The 17,076-nt window shown below is 43.8% G+C and overlaps 1 protein-coding gene across 2 annotated transcripts; it reads left to right on the top strand.

Annotated features, from left to right (window-relative positions):
- Nucleotides 1-8,934: 8,934 nt before the first annotated feature.
- On the top strand, nucleotides 8,935-16,536 carry LOC100280830 (integral membrane protein like). Of its 2 annotated transcripts, none has more exons than XM_020542094.3 (8): nucleotides 8,935-9,189; nucleotides 9,311-9,541; nucleotides 13,947-14,131; nucleotides 14,388-14,455; nucleotides 14,534-14,666; nucleotides 15,210-15,371; nucleotides 15,477-15,752; nucleotides 16,083-16,536. In XM_020542094.3, the coding sequence occupies exons 2-8, from the start codon at nucleotides 9,418-9,420 to the stop codon at nucleotides 16,206-16,208; spliced, it is 1,074 nt and encodes a 357-aa protein (XP_020397683.1). In that variant the 5' UTR covers nucleotides 8,935-9,189; nucleotides 9,311-9,417; the 3' UTR covers nucleotides 16,209-16,536. The 2 variants fall into 2 exon arrangements, with proteins under 2 accessions (XP_020397683.1, NP_001386001.1); NM_001399072.1 differs by having other exon boundaries at nucleotides 8,957-9,210; nucleotides 16,083-16,470.
- Nucleotides 16,537-17,076: the final 540 nt, after the last annotated feature.

Below are 17,076 nucleotides of genomic sequence, written 5' to 3'. Positions count from 1 at the left end.
TGAGCTAGAAAATAAGGGTAGTAGACTTATAGATATTTGGATCACTTCATAATGTGCCCTATATTTTTTATAAAAAATATAAAATAAGGAATTGTTGGAGCTGTTTTTATGAGTTCGGCCCCCTATGTTTCAAAATAGGACACTGATTTGAGACGTTGTTGGAGATGATCTTATTCTTACCATTTCCAATTGTTGTCACGTCAACAAAAATAAGAAGAATGAAATATGCTCTCTGTGAAAAGTTTTGTGACCTAATTTTATAGGGTGGTTTAAATGTTGCATCCAAATAACCGATAGAAATTGATGAAATAAATTGTTCTCAATAGTAGTTTCACGCGCTTTTCGATACCTTAGAAATGGGTTGACAGTTTATGGTGATAAAACTAGTTTCAGCTATTTCATAATAAATAATTTGACATATAATAAAAAAATCATATGTACCATTCTAATTAATGTTATAAAATCTCTTACGAAACTCCAATTGAAAATGCCCTTAACTAGTCAAGGGTCTCATCAACGTATTCTATATCCATTTTCTATATACTAGTCCTTATAGTCTCCTATAAAAAGGTTCTCTCTTCAATAAAAAATCATAAAACATTTATAGTGCTTCGTCTGTTAGGTATTAAGGGCCCGTTTGGCACAGCTCCAGCTCCTGATTCTAAGCGAGGATATGGAGGAGCCGTGCCAAACGGGTATTTTTTAAAACTGATTCTCGTGTGGAGCCGAAAGATTGAGAGTCGTTTTTGTGAAGAAAGATGGGATCTAAAAAACCTGCTCCACCTCCCTTAAAACAGCTTCTCAACCAACCAAATATGGACCTCCCCTTAAAGTTTGATTGAAATTACCCGCAATCGCCATTGGACAAAAACATAACGAGCCTAAACATTTGAGACCATTTTATGCACTACTATGATGGGAATATTTTATATATTATTGTTTCATAATTTTTTCCGTATATGCATCCTACTTATTGGTTTGTAACAAAGTTGAACTGCAAGGGGTAAAACAGACAATCGCCACAGACCACCAACTCTCAGGATATAAGAATCAGTTTACTTGCCAAACGGTTTTAAAAATGATTCTGATTCTCTAGAAGAATCAGGAGGATCAGTTCCTCACGAGGATCAGGATCTGGAGCTAAAGAACCAGGAGCTGGAGCTTTGTTTGCCCTAAATATAGTAACCCATATATTAAAGCCCTATGTATCATAGTTTTTTTCTTAATCTTCAACTATTTATTTCCTATTAACACAATTTATTTTCTAAATATTGTTATTTACTGCGTGGCCGTTGGACACCCTAAAATAGTCCTAATTTAATTTTGAGCACTCTATTATTTTATGCTATCTTCAGCAACGTCCTCTAAATTTAATCCCCTAAAGGAATATTCTCTGTCCTTTACAGTTCTTTCTAAAAGATGTTCTCTATATCTCCACCATCTCCAACAACGTCCTCTAAATTTCATTTTCTATACTATTAAAAAAATACTTCTGTCTGAAGAATAATAGCTAAACAAAAACCGTACTATTGTTTGCACTACAAGCATGTGGTTTAAGAACATGCATACGGTTGCTTGCATGTGCATAGCGCCAACCGAGTCGTGTCAGCGCTAGATAGCGGACCAACAGGATCCTCCACAGATAGCGGACGTGGTGATGTCCTCTATTTTAGCGCATCTTTTACCGGTTCTTGTTCGAGAAGACTAGAACCACATAAACCGCTATATTTAGGGTTCAGGACCATATACAGATCGTTGCTGGACATAACATTTAGTGCTTTATATTGGAACCCTGTAACAATGTGTGACGTGGATCGCATATCCATTCTGCCTAGGGATGGCAGTGGGTAAGGTACCCAGTGGGCACACGAAGCCATACCCATACCCACTAGGAAAAAATTGACTCATACTCATACCCACTACCCATCATGGGTACAAATTTACGCCATACCCATACCCACCATGGGTAGCGGGTACCCATCGGGTACCCATACCCATTAACATTACGATAAACATGATTATTTGAATCGCAATAATAAGTACCAGCATATAAAATGTATTGAACCCAACATAATTTTATCACATGTTCAACAATATTCAACATTAAATGGCAACATCATGCCTTCAAATCACACAAAACATATCATTGATTCTTAGGGTTAGCAAATAGCGATAGCAAATTCATTTTATATGAGACATATAAATCCGGACCCACGTGTCATATATTAGCGGGTTACCCATCGGGTAGCGGGTATGGGGCAACAGAGAACAAACCCACGCCCACCATACCCGATGGGCATAACAAATGACCCAATAAAATACCCATGGGTATCAAAATCCGCCATACCCGTGCCCTAATAGGGTTTTTACCCATCGGGTTTCGGGTTTCGGGTACCCATTGTCATCCCTAATTCTGCCGCGTAGTTGTGGACTTCAGGGAGTGCACCCACACCCACCTATACTTTTATTTGGAGTGCTGTTGACATGAACGGCTGCGACAGCATGCAGAAGGCGTGTGCCAGCCTAACTGACTGCCGGCCCACCAACAAAGAGTCGAGAAGAAAGCACGGGTCGTCGTCCCGCTGACGCCATAACGATGAGATTGCGAGCTGAATGATTCCCATGCAACGACGGTGTATCTCCTCCAACTCCAATGCATGCATCGTCATGCAGATGATTGGGAGACCCCAAAAAAATGTCGACGGCAGTGAAAAACAGAGCGGACTCATGCTATATGCATATGCTGGTTCAGATACACATATATCTATCTTAATTTCACCGTCGTCTCACTCAGATACACATACAGAGCTCAGCGGCCTGAGACCTGAATGCATGCATGCATGGTTTCACTTAATTTCACCGTCGTCTAAGTCGACGGTTGGTCACACCGACACACGCGAAGGCGAACGCTAGTAAAAAAAAGCTTAAAGCGGGGCAATATATTTTTACGGACGGATTTTGTTATCAACCGCGTGTACTATTTTTAGTGGCGGTTCCTTAATAAAACCGTCACTAGAAATCGTATTTCTACAGGCGGTTACTTAAGAAAACCGCCTGTAAAAATACATGATTTCTAGTGACGTTTTTCTTAAGGAACCATCTGTAAAAATCGATTTCTAGTGACAGTTTCTTAAGTAACCACCACCAGAAATCTTTTTTATCCTTTATTTTTCGAGTTTTTTCAAACGAACTCGTATAGTGAAACCCTCAAAATAAAAGTTGTATATCTCTAAAAGTTATAAAACTTTGTAGTTAACAACTTTTTTATTTGAACTCATTTTAGTTCTCAAAAATTTAAAATTCAAATTTTACGAACTATCTCGGATGAAAAAAGTGTAAAAATAAAAGTTGTAGAACTTCAAAAGTTATTCAACTTTGTAGTTGATAACTTTTTTATTTGAATTCGTTTACGGTCTCACACAAGCAATTTACACTCAGTTGGTTGTAATATGTGGAAAAAACTACAAATTTTTTTGTGCGAATTTTGCGCGAAAAACGCCGCAACTTGCGACGGAAACGGACGGGTGGGGTGAGTTCTCTCCTTCAATTTTTGTTGTTGTTTCTAAAACCCGTTTAATGTTTCTGAAAATAATTTTTACTGACGGTTTTCTTAACTCAACCGCCAGTGTGGAAATCGATTTTTATTGTCGATCCTCAGTTACCCGTCTATAAAAATGATGATTTCTACTGACGTCTAGCACCGATGGTTTGAAAAAGCAACAGTAAAAAAAAGTTCACAACCGTTATTATAGAGCTTATTTGTACTAGTATAAGGGTTCTTTCTTTTAATATTCTTCAGCGGGATTAGGCTCGTTTAGTTCAGCAGGGGACCCCGAGACCCTTCCTCAGGAGCAGGAGCTTCAGTTCTGGCTTCATATATACGGTGCAACTTACCTAGCGATGGTAAAGTTGTTCTTTTAAAAAAAAATTGGCAAAAAATGGTGTAGTCGTAAAGAGGACAAGCTTTCGGTATGGAAAGGATGGGGGGCGGCCATAAAGCTCGCCAAACATAGGGGTGAAAACGGTCGGAAACGATCGGTAAACACAAAAACCATTTTCGTTTTCATATTTTTCCTCGGAAACGAGATCGAAAATGGTAACCCCAGAAACGAAAACGATATCGGTAATTCAGAAACATCGGAAACGAAAGTTCGGTACGAAAATTACACAGGTTTACGATCGGAATCTAAAAATTCGATCGGTAAAAACTGTAACTTGTACCCTCAATTGACTTCAAAAATTCACGTAAGTCATACATTTATATAAAATTAATGATAATATATAAGGTAGCAGGCCACAATAAATATATAAAGTAAGAAATCATAAAACAATAAAATCATTATTATGTATTTAAATAAAGTAGAATCAAGATGTGTATAATGATATGGCACTTACATTCTATTTATACACCTACTACTTGGTATAGTCAATATAATTAGTGTCCTCGTGGTACTTCTTAAGTTCTCATTCAAATTATGAATATATGTATCAAGAGTAATAAGAGGTAAGAAAACATAAATAAGATTTATAAAAGTTTCAAACGATTCTAAACTATATATCATTAGATAGATCTTGATTTTAGAAAAATAATAAAATTAGTTTTATATTTTTCTAAGCTAAGATGAATTTATTATGAATTTATAAAGATTAGTTCAGATTTAATATTTTTTCTGAAAAATACCGAATTTATTACCGACGGTAAAATACCGAATAAAAACGGTAATTTTCGGAAACGGTCGGAAGAGACCCAAACCGTTTCCGTTTCCGATTCCGAGTTTTTCTACCGATTCCGTTTCCGTTTAGACCTAAATTTCGGTAAAATTTCGAAAACGATTTCCGATATCCGAAAATTACCGTTTCCATTTTCATCCCTAGCCAAACACATGTCTCCAGTAGTTCTAGGTAGCTAGCTAGTCGTCCAAACCCTAGCTAGCCAGGGCCAGGGCTGATGGTCCGTCCCAGTATTTTGCTGTATTCATGCCGTACGTACGTATCTCCCCTGGTCTTTTTGTGATCAAAGTATGCGCGCACCATCGAAGGATGGATAGGATCGGGACGGCGCTGTGCCCATTCAAATTAAATTCGGGGTCTCTACTCTCTATATATTATTATATATACATATATACGGCAACCTAGTGTGAAGCGAGATATAAAGCTACTACTCTAATTCATAAAAATCATCTCTTTGACCATTATAACAATATTTACGCTTTATCTTGTATAATTTACGCTCAAACCTGCAAGCTCATAGGATCTCAAAAGGCACCTGCCATAAAAATCAAAAAATGCATGAGTGTCTCGTGTGGATGAACATGCTAAAAACGAGTTTTTTTATGTTATATCTACGAACTATTTATACTATTTATAGAACTATTTATACAAACAAACAAAAAAAACACTACTGCAATTTATATCGTGCATCCCATGCGGAGGGTTGAGGATTGAATCGGGTTGGACTGACACGCGTAGGAGAGGGTTGACCTGATGCACTGGTCAGACTTTTTGTAACTATTGAAAGCATTGGGCTCCAAATAACCACACCCTATATGTATACACGTACGTCCTGCATTATTTTTTATGTTAATTAAAGAGATTGGTGCTCCCTCCCCGCGTCGTCCACTCAGTAGCGAGCTAATTAAGGTCCATCCCATCCGTATCAACGACGATGACGACACTGTGCAGTGTTTACATTGTAGACGCTAGACCGACGGGCGCCGGCGACGACGACGAAGTGGGAGAGCTGACGATCGACGACGGACGTATCTTCTGCACTCGTCGCCGTCGCCGTCGATCATCCATGCGCACGCTGCATATACGTGTATGGACCTGCATGCCGATCGATGAGCAGAGCAGGATGCAATGTCGGAGACTACGTACGTACGTGCCGCGCGCCCATGGATGCATGAGCATCCACTCGCAGCTGCACAATGGATGATGAGCACCACCAGCACACCATTCAATTCAGTGAGGGGAGGGGAGGAGAGGGAGAAACAGAGTCCTGCGACTAGCTAGATCATCCAAACTCTATCGAACACACCCTAAACTACTGAATAATCTCAGAGCAATCCTCCACGCAACACGATGGCGTGCCACCTAACCCACCATCCTCCTCCACCTCTTCCCCTCCTTTGCTTTGGCTTTGCCCATGCATGCCCATCCTCTTCCCTCTCCGGCCTTATCCATTGCACACGGCCCCCAAACCCAAGCTGCAGCTCATGTTTATCCATACCTTCCGTTTAATTTCAAAGCAACAAACTACACCCGCGAGGATGACCATCATACAGTTCATACTCATCATGCATGCCAAGGTGGTGTCCCGTCCTTTTGTGCCCTTTTTTTTGGGTTGTTAGAATGCGTTTGGTTTCTAGTGAATATTTTTTAGATCTCTATTTTATTCTATTTTAATTTCTCAATTGCTAAATACAGAAACTAAATAATTTAAAAAATATTTTATCGAGTGTCCAAGAATAACACTCGGCAAAACATGCTCTGCCAAGTGTCAGACGTAAGAAGATTCTTTGCCGAGTGCCAAAGCTCGATACTCGACAAATATAACGGCTGTCAGTTATAGACGGCTCTTTGCCGAGTGTCGCCATTCGCTGAGTGTTTGGCACTCGGCAAAGATTTCTTTGGCGAGAGTTCTGCTCTCGGTAAACACGGTCATTACCCAGAGCAGGACTTTGCCGAGCGCCCGACAAAAAACACTCGGTAAAGCGTCGAACACTCGACAAGAGCCGAATTCCGATAGTGTTAGACACTAAAATGGAATAAAATAAAGTGACTAAAAATTAGTCCATACAAACCAAACATCCATTTAGTTACTTCCCCCTCTGCATACCTTGTCACACTATTGTTTGTGCGTCGCCTTCTACAGTATTTTCGGTCACAAATAAATTGTGTCTTGAGATGCCATATATCACACCCTTTGGCTACAAATTATCTCTATTTTTATTAAGTCTGGACGTATAGAGATACCTATGGGTACATTAGTTTAAATTAAATATAATTTTCATAAATAAATAATTTAATAGATACATATATGTTTTACTACTATAAAACATCAATTTCGACGGACGAAACACGTAGGTTTCCTCATGTAGGTTGTAGCAGTATGCTGTTACCCATTGATAGTCCGTGAAAGCTACCTAAGTCCTTATTAGTGAGCCATTATTATATATGTACATAAAGCTCGAAGCACGAAAGCCGACTCGAAGCACATTTTTTCGCCCGGTATGAGCCCGGTCCGATTCGCTTTTATACGGACCCGAGCCGGCCCGGCATGAATAAGCGGGCCGGTCCCGAACAGGAAACTAAATCCGGCGGGTTAGCTCGACACGACCCATTTACCTTTAAGCTCGTCAAGGTTGTTTTTTACACTAAATCGTGCTTAACTGCTTGCTTGACCTGTTTTCGGACCTTTTTCCGTGCTTACCATGCCGGCACGACCCATTTAGCCCCGCAGGGGGCCGGACTCGGTAAAGAAAACGAACACACAACTTGGATAGTCCGATCCAATTTTCTAACCGTGCCTGATGGACCGAACCTAAAACGAGTCAAGCTTCATCGAACTCGGATCAGGCCAGACCAGGCCGTGCAGCCCGTTTGGCCATTTCTAGCCGTTACCCATAGATATACGGTGACGACCATATACAATTCTAACACACGACACGAGAGGGTGCTTCGTAGCCCAGGTGGTACTCCCGTACGGTACGGATCACTGCCTTGAGATTCCCACAAACACGCAAGATCCTGGCGCAGTGAGCTGTCGGAGCCTTGAGCAGTTGACACTGAAATTCACGTATACTGTTTCTCGCTGCTGCTAGTGGACTGTTTTGCCACAGCCAAGAGACCAGAGGGGAGCCAGCAGCAAGGACACACCTCTGCCTGTGCTCCATAAACACATACACCTACTTTGTCAAAAAAAAAAAAACATTGCAATTTTTTTTACAAAAGCAACCAAAAGGTCTTTTTTTTTACAAGTTGCAAGCAGCACAAGTGTTACAGCAGCCTATGAGATTAACCCGGTAACTTTCAGGCTTCAGCATCTGTGGAGCTGAAACCGGTGCTGTAATTTCATTTTCACCTTAGAGCGGGCAAGTTTCAAGTGTTAGGGTTAGAACCTAGGTGTCGTTTGATTTACGAAATGTAAAGTAAATAGCAACGGTGGTAACAAGTTTAGATAGTCCGGTATTATTTTATAATGTGGTATCTGATTACGATTCGGTACTAAACAAATATAATATAATGTTATCAATTATCCATCACGTTACAAATATGTGAATCAAACGACACTTTAACACTACTTATTAGTGGACTAGATTTTCTTTCTTTCTTTTTTTTTTCCGGAAAGAGCTTTGGAGTAATTTTCTTTGATTGGTTGTTACCGAGTGAAGGACCAATAAGAGGGCCAATCGTCGGTGTGCCTGCGATTTGTTTAAAATCGAGGGATTTATTAGTATTAATATATTATACACCTACCGAGGTGGCCAGGCCACTAGTGCGCCACCCATAACCACGCTAAAATATTTTATCCACACATAAATCACACACACCAGAATTTGCCGACAATAAGAGATTAGTAGACTACCTGCCAGTCGTAGGAGGCACATAAAGTACAATCACATGTATTTGGACGAATATTATTTGAAACAACGATTGAATCTTGCCAGCACTGCAGCACGTATTTAGGTCTAGTCCACCAAACACCTCATCACCAAACAATATATCAAATCAAACACAAAAATTTACAAATCTCATTAAACACGTGCTAATGAACCTTATATATACACACACAGTACACAGACTCCCTCTCTATTGTTTGTACATTACAGTACACAAAAAAGTCCAAACCAAATCGACCCAAAGAAAACTCCTTGATCGCCCTCAATAAAAAAACTAACTGTATATCTGCCCCTCACAAGCCACCACCAAGTCACCAACCCGAGTCCGATGTATACGCGCGGCAACAATAATATCCTTTCCTTTCTTTTGTATAAAAAACACCCGCCTCCGTCTCCATCTCCGGTGAGCAGGAAGAGGGGGAGGGAGGAGGCCAAGAGCGCAGCGGCGAAGCCATAGCCAAGCTCACCCGATCCAGTCCCTGCCGCTCCCAGCGTGCCACAGCCAGTCCCGCGCTAGCTCAGCTCAGCTCAGATTCACGAGCTCGTCTCCCAGATCCAGCTTCGTCTGGTTGAATTCTCTTCTTTGGAAGTAAATATGTAGTTTTGGCCGGAAAGGCCGGCTCTTGTCTCTCCCTGGTGTTTTTTGCCGCCGTTGCTCGATCGAAATGTGACCTTTTTGCGCTTCGCAGGTGCTGGTGGGCGGCGTGGTTTGGTGCTTTGGGGGCCTGCGTGTTAAGTTTCTGCGTTCTCCGGGCTATCTGCCTGTCTTGCTGCGGCCTGCGGCGGCGGGGTGGAGATGGGGGTGGCCGGGGAGAAGTTCCAGCTGGGGACGGTGGGGGCGCTCAGCCTCTCGGTGGTGTCCTCCGTCTCCATCGTCATCTGCAACAAGGCTCTCATGAGCTCCCTCCGCTTCAACTTTGGTATGAGATCCGCCTGGCTCCTTTCCGTTCTGCTACTGTTTGGCTCTTAGATGCTTCTGCTCCATGTTTTTGCTCGTATGCTGTCTGCTGAGGCGCGAGGGGGTCAAGATTAGTCCAGGCGGATTCAGGGAGCAGTGGGAATTGGTGGGTGCTGCACAAGTGCACGGCAGCCTTTTGCTGTGAATTGGTATCAGGAGACTGGTGCTGCGACAGATTTCACAGTTTCAGGGGCGAGTTTAGATTAGTTTGTGCCTCTAGGGGAGGAATACCTGTGGATCGAATATTTGGTGTTGTGAGTTGGAAAATGAGTGAACTTTGAGTTCATATGATAGGGCTAAGGTGATTTTACTGGAATTAGTTATGCCGTGGAAAAGGGAAGTGATACCAAAATGGTCTCTGTGGTCTTTAGCAGTAAAACATCGTCATACTTTTCCTATTAATTACACATGGATATGTTTTTGCTGTTTGATCTATTTTTGGAATCCGGGCATTAATTTACATGGATATCTTATTATCTTGTTGTTGGTGCCTTTTTGGTCACCAAACACTATAATGAACCGCTTGGCGGTACTTGGCACCTTGGGTTCGGCTCCGCAAGGTGAACAGTAGTGGCGGCCTGCGACAGGTCGCCGGATCGCCTGGTAGTGCCCTCTGCGACGGCGCGGACGGTCCGCGGCCTTGGGCCGGACGGTCCGCGACCTGGGCGCAGGAGCGGTGTCTTCCCTGCGTCACACCGGACGGTCCGCAGCTCTGGGCCGGACGGTCCGCGACCTGGCGACAGGGTCGTCTTCCTCCTCCTTGCTGGAATCTAGATCTCGTCCACTGGGGGAAAAGATCTTAAGGTGCTCCGGGTCGACAGGTCACCCGGGGCGTCCCCAGACGACGTGGAGTCGTCTAGGAATTAAGAGATCAAATCGAGGAAGAGGTCTTAGATGGACAACTAGATCTTGCCCCCCGGGAGGGGTGAGATCCTAGGGTCGTCTTGGGATCGGCAGACCACCCAAGACGGATCTAGACGACGTAGAGTTGACTAGGGGTGGAGGTGGATATGCGGAAGGCTACAACTAGAACTATGCTACATCTACTCCTAGGGCAGGAAAAGTAAGTAAGGTAATTGGTTCGATTGGAATGTGTTCGGGGGTTCTCAATCGGCCGTACCCCTTTATATTTATAGGGGAGGAGGTCTAGACCTTTTCCTAAGAGATAGCAACAAACTCCCACGTGATTAGATGGATAACCACGCACGAGATAAGGATAAACATCCGAGTTAATCTAATCTCGGGACACGCGGACCGTCCGGGCCCATGGGCCGGACCGTCCGCTCATTTTGGTGTCCAACATATGCCCCCCTGCCTTTTGGTGGAGCTTGGCGAACCAAAAGCATCAGCGAAAACTTCGGAAACAATTGACCTCATGAGGTTTTGTTCCCGAAGTAAGGACTCAGCTCGATGCAAGTCATCGGCTCTTGCGATCAGATAATATAAATACTTGATGGGACTTTAATGCACAGAGGCCGTTTCGGATCGCATCCTCTTCGGCCATGTCTACCTGATCAACCTGTCAATAGGCAAAAACTTATGGTGCCACCCAGCCTAAATAAGCAAACGGATTGGGCCAGTAATATAAATTCATCGCCGTACCACCCCACACATGAGCAGGACCACATATCGGCGATGGATAGAACGGGACGCACCATGCTATCCCTGGAGGAGGATGACAAGGCGATCTTGGTTGTGCTACCCTTTGGGTCCGTTTAGTCAGCTTTTGCTTTCGCACAGGTCGCCCTTTTGACTTCGTTTGTTTTATTGGTCGGTTGTGTGGAACGGCCTTCTTCATATATTTGGCAAGCAACTGACTAAAAGTAGGGCCGACTCTACTGAGTCGTCCAGACGTCTTAGTAGTGTTTTGTTTCCTAACACTTGTGTTGGAACGTTGTGGTCCGATGGTCTGAGGTTGCTGCTTCTGACCATCTGCGGACCGTCCGGCCATCATAGCCGGACTGTCCGCGCCTGTCTCGGACTGTTCGACCTTAGTACCCGGATCGTCCAGCGTACGCAGGACAGGTGACCGTGATCGGGTGTCCGATCGTGCTTGCCCCCCGGTGCCTTCGGTCTTCCTTTTGTCCGGAGCCTTCAGAGTAACCATTCTGCGTGACATATTTGGTGTGCGAGGATCACCAATGACGATATTTTTATTTTTACTTTTATCGGCCGCACAAGGCCGAATTATGGCCTTTTTGCTCGTTGGCTGTAATGTGGTGACAGGAACAGGTGGCCTGTCACTTTTCACCTCTTTTTGAAACCTCAACCGGCCTTCGTTTATAGCCGATTGTATTTGCCGACGGAAGACGGCACAATCATTGGTGTTATGGAGAAAGGAGCCATGCCATTTGCAATAAACGCGCCCTTTTAATTGTTCAACCGGAGGAATTACATGTGACAATTTAATATTACCATGTTTAAGCAACTCATCAAATATTTTATCACATTTAGTAATATCGAATGTGAACTTAACTTTTTCCTTTTGTGTCGAGTGCGGGTGAGAGCGAACATAAGGTTTGGCCTTAGTGGGCCAAACAAGCTTAGGGACATGTGACTTTTTTGGTTCTTGGGGCTTGGGTGGCCGGTTATATTTATGTCGGCCTTCCGCACTAGGTGGATCACAGGTGACTTCTGGTGCTTCGGACGGTCCGACCTGCACGGTCGGATGGTCTGCGGGTGGATCGGACGGTCCGGTACTATCCTCGGATTGTCCGGTCACGTTAGGCAACACCTGTGACCCTTGTGGTGGGCTCTGTGTAACTCCGGACTGTACGACGTAGGGTGCCGGACGGTCTGACGGAGGGCCGGACGGTCCACTATTGTGTGCGGACGGTCCGGCCACGCTCAGAGTTGACTCACCATTTAGCGAAGATGGTGGTGACGGTCGTCCTGGATATGAGTCCATCGGCATACCAGAGTATGGCTGGGGAAACCCATTTGTTGCCGATGTGTTTGGCGCAATTATTTTGGCGCCTAATTTATGTGATAAAAAATTAGGCATGTGAGTTTTTTCTAATGCATGCGCCATCCTTTCTATATCCTCCGTGATACTTTTAATCCGATTATCAAAAGAAATTTTAATAAATGGAATATCATCGGCTGACCTGGCATCACCTATCGTGGGGAGCTGTTGCAGCACGGCTGACATGTACTCGACGTTTATCTCCCTCTCTTGGACGGCCTTCTGGTGGCAATCTACCCTGAAGTGCGAGAGGAACCACTTATCCGCCACCTTGAGCACCTGATCTGCTTGTCGCTGGACCTCCTCGTCTATTTTTTTCATGTCATCTTTTAATCTTTCACGCTCAGCGACCGATAAATTAGTCAGCCTTATGCTGATGTTTGGAGAAGCCCTGTTGAGATCTTTAGAATCGGCCATATAAGCCTGATTTTGTAGATCTTCAACCTCGTCCCCAGCGGAGTCGCCAAAAGTATGTTGGTGCCTTTTTGGTCACCAAACACTATAATGAACCGCTTGGCGGTACTTGGCACCTTGGGTTCGGCTCCGCAAGGTGAACAGTAGTGGCGGCCTGCGACAGGTCGCCGGATCGCCTGGTAGTGCCCTCTGCGACGGCGCGGACGGTCCGCGGCCTTGGGCCGGACGGTCCGCGACCTGGGCGCAGGAGCGGTGTCTTCCCTGCGTCACACCGGACGGTCCGCAGCTCTGGGCCGGACGGTCCGCGACCTGGCGACAGGGTCGTCTTCCTCCTCCTTGCTGGAATCTAGATCTCGTCCCCTGGGGGAAAAGATCTTAAGGTGCTCCGGGTCGACAGGTCACCCGGGGCGTCCCCAGACGACGTGGAGTCGTCTAGGAATTAAGAGATCAAATCGAGGAAGAGGTCTTAGATGGACAACTAGATCTTGCCCCCCGGGAGGGGTGAGATCCTAGGGTCGTCTTAGGATCGGCAGACCACCCAAGACGGATCTAGACGACGTAGAGTTGACTAGGGGTGGAGGTGGATATGCGGAAGGCTACAACTAGAACTATGCTACATCTACTCCTAGGGCAGGAAAAGTAAGTAAGGTAATTGGTTCGATTGGAATGTGTTCGGGGGTTCTCAATCGGCCGTACCCCTTTATATTTATAGGGGAGGAGGTCTAGACCTTTTCCTAAGAGATAGCAACAAACTCCCACGTGATTAGATGGATAACCACGCACGAGATAAGGATAAACATCCGAGTTAATCTAATCTCGGGACACGCGGACCGTCCGGGCCCATGGGCCGGACCGTCCGCTTATTTTGGTGTCCAACACTTGTGTCACCACGTGTCCTCAAGTGACAGTCCGTCTATAAACAGATAATATTAGCAAAGAAGGCAGGTTTTCCTCCATATGCTAATAAAATCTCGTATTCATTTTGCAGCCACCACTTTGACAAGCTGGCATCTTCTGGTCACCTTCTGCTCTCTCCATGTAGCATTATGTATGAAACTCTTTGAGCACAAACCTTTCGATGCAAGGACCGTCATGGGATTCGGAGTGCTCAATGGCATATCTATTGGACTTCTAAACTTGAGTTTGGGTTTCAATTCTGTTGGTTTCTATCAGGTACACATCCCTTTTTCCCTCTAATTTTATTTGTATTCATCCAAACATAAGGTTTATTGGGTGATCTAGCACTGATTTCTTATTCGGCGCCAATAACATGATGTACTGTCATCAGTAATAAAGGTATATCAGGATGGGCCAGAAACATCATAGAACCATTGTTTATATGTTCAGATGACAACGCTATTCATGCCACTCCATCTCACATGCTAATTACTCCACCAGGCTCATAACAAAACACTGTTTATATGTTCAGATGACAAAGCTGGCTATTATTCCCTGTACTGTTATACTGGAGACCCTTTTCTTCAGGAAGAAATTTAGGTTTGTTTGTAATACGTCATGTGCTTTATGGAGCTCTATAATATACCATCTAATCTTTTTCACTGACCTACTGTGCAGTCGGAACATCAAGCTTTCCCTTAGTGTGCTCCTTCTTGGTGTTGGTGTTGCAACTATAACTGATCTGCAACTCAACCTTGTGGGATCTGTATTGTCCCTACTGGCAATCATCACAACCTGCATTGCTCAGATCGTATCCTTTTGATTGTACATTGCTCATTATTTTCTTTTATATGGCATATCTGTCCAAGAATCATTTGCATACAACAATTGCATGTGTTTGAGGTTGTTAATATTACAAAAGGGGCGCAAAGCGCTAATATATGAACAATAGAAGCTAGTGCTTCCTCTATTGTATACTCCCTCTGTCCCAAATTAAAATTAGTTTCAGTTAATTAATAGGTTCATACAATACTTGATGTATGTGTTTTATATATGTGTCTAGATTCATCATTATCTATTTGAATATAGACATAAAAGTCAAGAGCTAAAGCGAATACTATTTTGGAACGGAGAGAGTATTATTAAGTTTACCTGTTGAGCATAAATTTCCAACATGCTGTACATTGTCTTGTTTAGCATTGCCATGAGCACATTCATGTTAATGTGGTGATATGCGTATTGTCCAGCACATTTCATTAAAAAAAAAAGCGGGGCTGCTGCCACTAAAGCAGCCTTTAATTTGAGTATCAGTGTTCTGTGGCGTATATAACTTGAGTCCTTAACAAGCCATCAGATGACAAATACAATACAGAAGAAGTTCAAGGTATCTTCGACACAGCTCCTGTACCAATCGTGCCCATACCAAGCATTGACTTTGTTCCTCGTCGGCCCATTCCTTGATGGGTTTTTGACTAACCAAAACGTCTTTGCTTTCGACTACACAACTCAAGTCCTGGTAAGCATTGTTAATCCAGGCTTCGGGGGGAGCTTATGTTTTAGCTGTCGATAGTACTTTCATTTCATCTGATCACGGGTCTACACTTACTGTCTCTGCATGCAGTTCTTCATCGTGCTGTCGTGCCTGATCTCGGTCTCGGTAAACTTCAGCACTTTCCTTGTGATCGGGAAGACGTCGCCTGTAACCTACCAAGTTCTCGGCCACCTGAAAACGTGCTTGGTCCTCGCCTTCGGCTACGTCCTGCTCCACGACCCGTTTAGCTGGAGAAACATACTTGGAATCCTGATCGCGGTGATCGGGATGGTCCTGTACTCGTACTTCTGCACTAGAGAGACTCAGCAGAAGCCGGCAGAGGCCTCCCCGCAAGCCATCCTGCAGGTATGTTCTGCAACGGTTAGCTGAGTTTCATGGGTAGTAGTACCATGTGTTTTGAGCAGACAGATTCCCATGGATAGGGTCTGGTTGTTGGTTTGAGCAGATAATTAATTACTTTGAAAAGTTTGAAACCAGTCTGGTGACAAAACATTATCCGCTTAGCATGAGTTTCAAATAATGCAGCTAATGTCGTCGTATTAAGATCTATAAACCTTTCGCCGTTTGATTAATCTTCTGTCAGATTCTTTTCACTCGATATGCAGCATTTATATTCTCGTGGAAGCATCTGTCTAGAAATTTTTATTGACGGTGTGCATGCTATCGGTACCACAGGCAAAGGAGGGTGAATCGAACCCTCTGATCTTGGATTCCCTGAGCGCCGCCGAAAACGGGGGCAGTGCCACCGACGACGAGCCTCTGAAGGTGCCAATGTGGAGCTCGAAGTACTCCAAGGCGTGAAAGGCTGTTCTGTTACTGGTGTACTACGGTGTTATACAGAATTCAGCTTGGTAGGCAGATACTACTACTAGGGTTGGAAGGCAATCCTGTTCCTGTTCCTGTTCCATTTTTGGCCTTCTATTTTTTTTCTTGTTTTCATCCTTTCTGGCATATACTACAAATATATGTGTTGCTGTTAGTAAATGGATCTCACTCTTTGGAGGATGATACCTCAGCTCGAGACGAGTGATCTGTCTGAAAGCTATTTCCTTGTGTTCCATCCACTCCACAGTATAAACTGGTAGATGGACATGATATCAACAGTAGTGGTTTGCATTCTTTTGTACTAGTATGTATCCGAGTCTTCTGCTATGTATTTCTCGGGAATCGCGATCCGCTAGCTGTATGGGGTCCTCTGGTTCATATGTAGGCCTGTGGGACGCGTTGGGCGCATACAAAGCGATATTAAAAAAACATGTCATTTGGTTGCTCGTTCGAAGAGGAGTACTCTTTCACGTGGAACGTGGAGTGCTCACAACCGAGTCCTAACCGAGTCCTAGCACTTGATCCGACTAGACAACTTATGGCCCGTTCGTTTCTTAACGGTTTTAATCCTAGTCTAAACCTTTCTAGGGCAAGGATCAAGTGAATCCAGTTGATTCACTGAAACTTGGTCTCCAGTAAAATTCAGGCTGGAATAAAAACTATAAAACATATGATGGTTGTTCGTTTCAAGCAGGAATAGAAACACTTATTTCACAACAAACTAGTATTATCTCGTGATGCTGGAATAAAAACTATAAAACATATGATGGTTGTTCGTTTCAAGCAGGAATAGAAACACTTGTTTCACAACAAACTAGTATTATCTCGTGATGCTTTGCTGTCT

This window comes from Zea mays, chromosome 8 (assembly GCF_902167145.1).
Source record: "Zea mays cultivar B73 chromosome 8, Zm-B73-REFERENCE-NAM-5.0, whole genome shotgun sequence".
NCBI lineage: Eukaryota > Viridiplantae > Streptophyta > Magnoliopsida > Poales > Poaceae > Zea > Zea mays.
The sequence above is the reverse complement of the archived record's forward strand: the minus strand, read 5'-3'. Positions and strand labels throughout refer to the sequence as shown.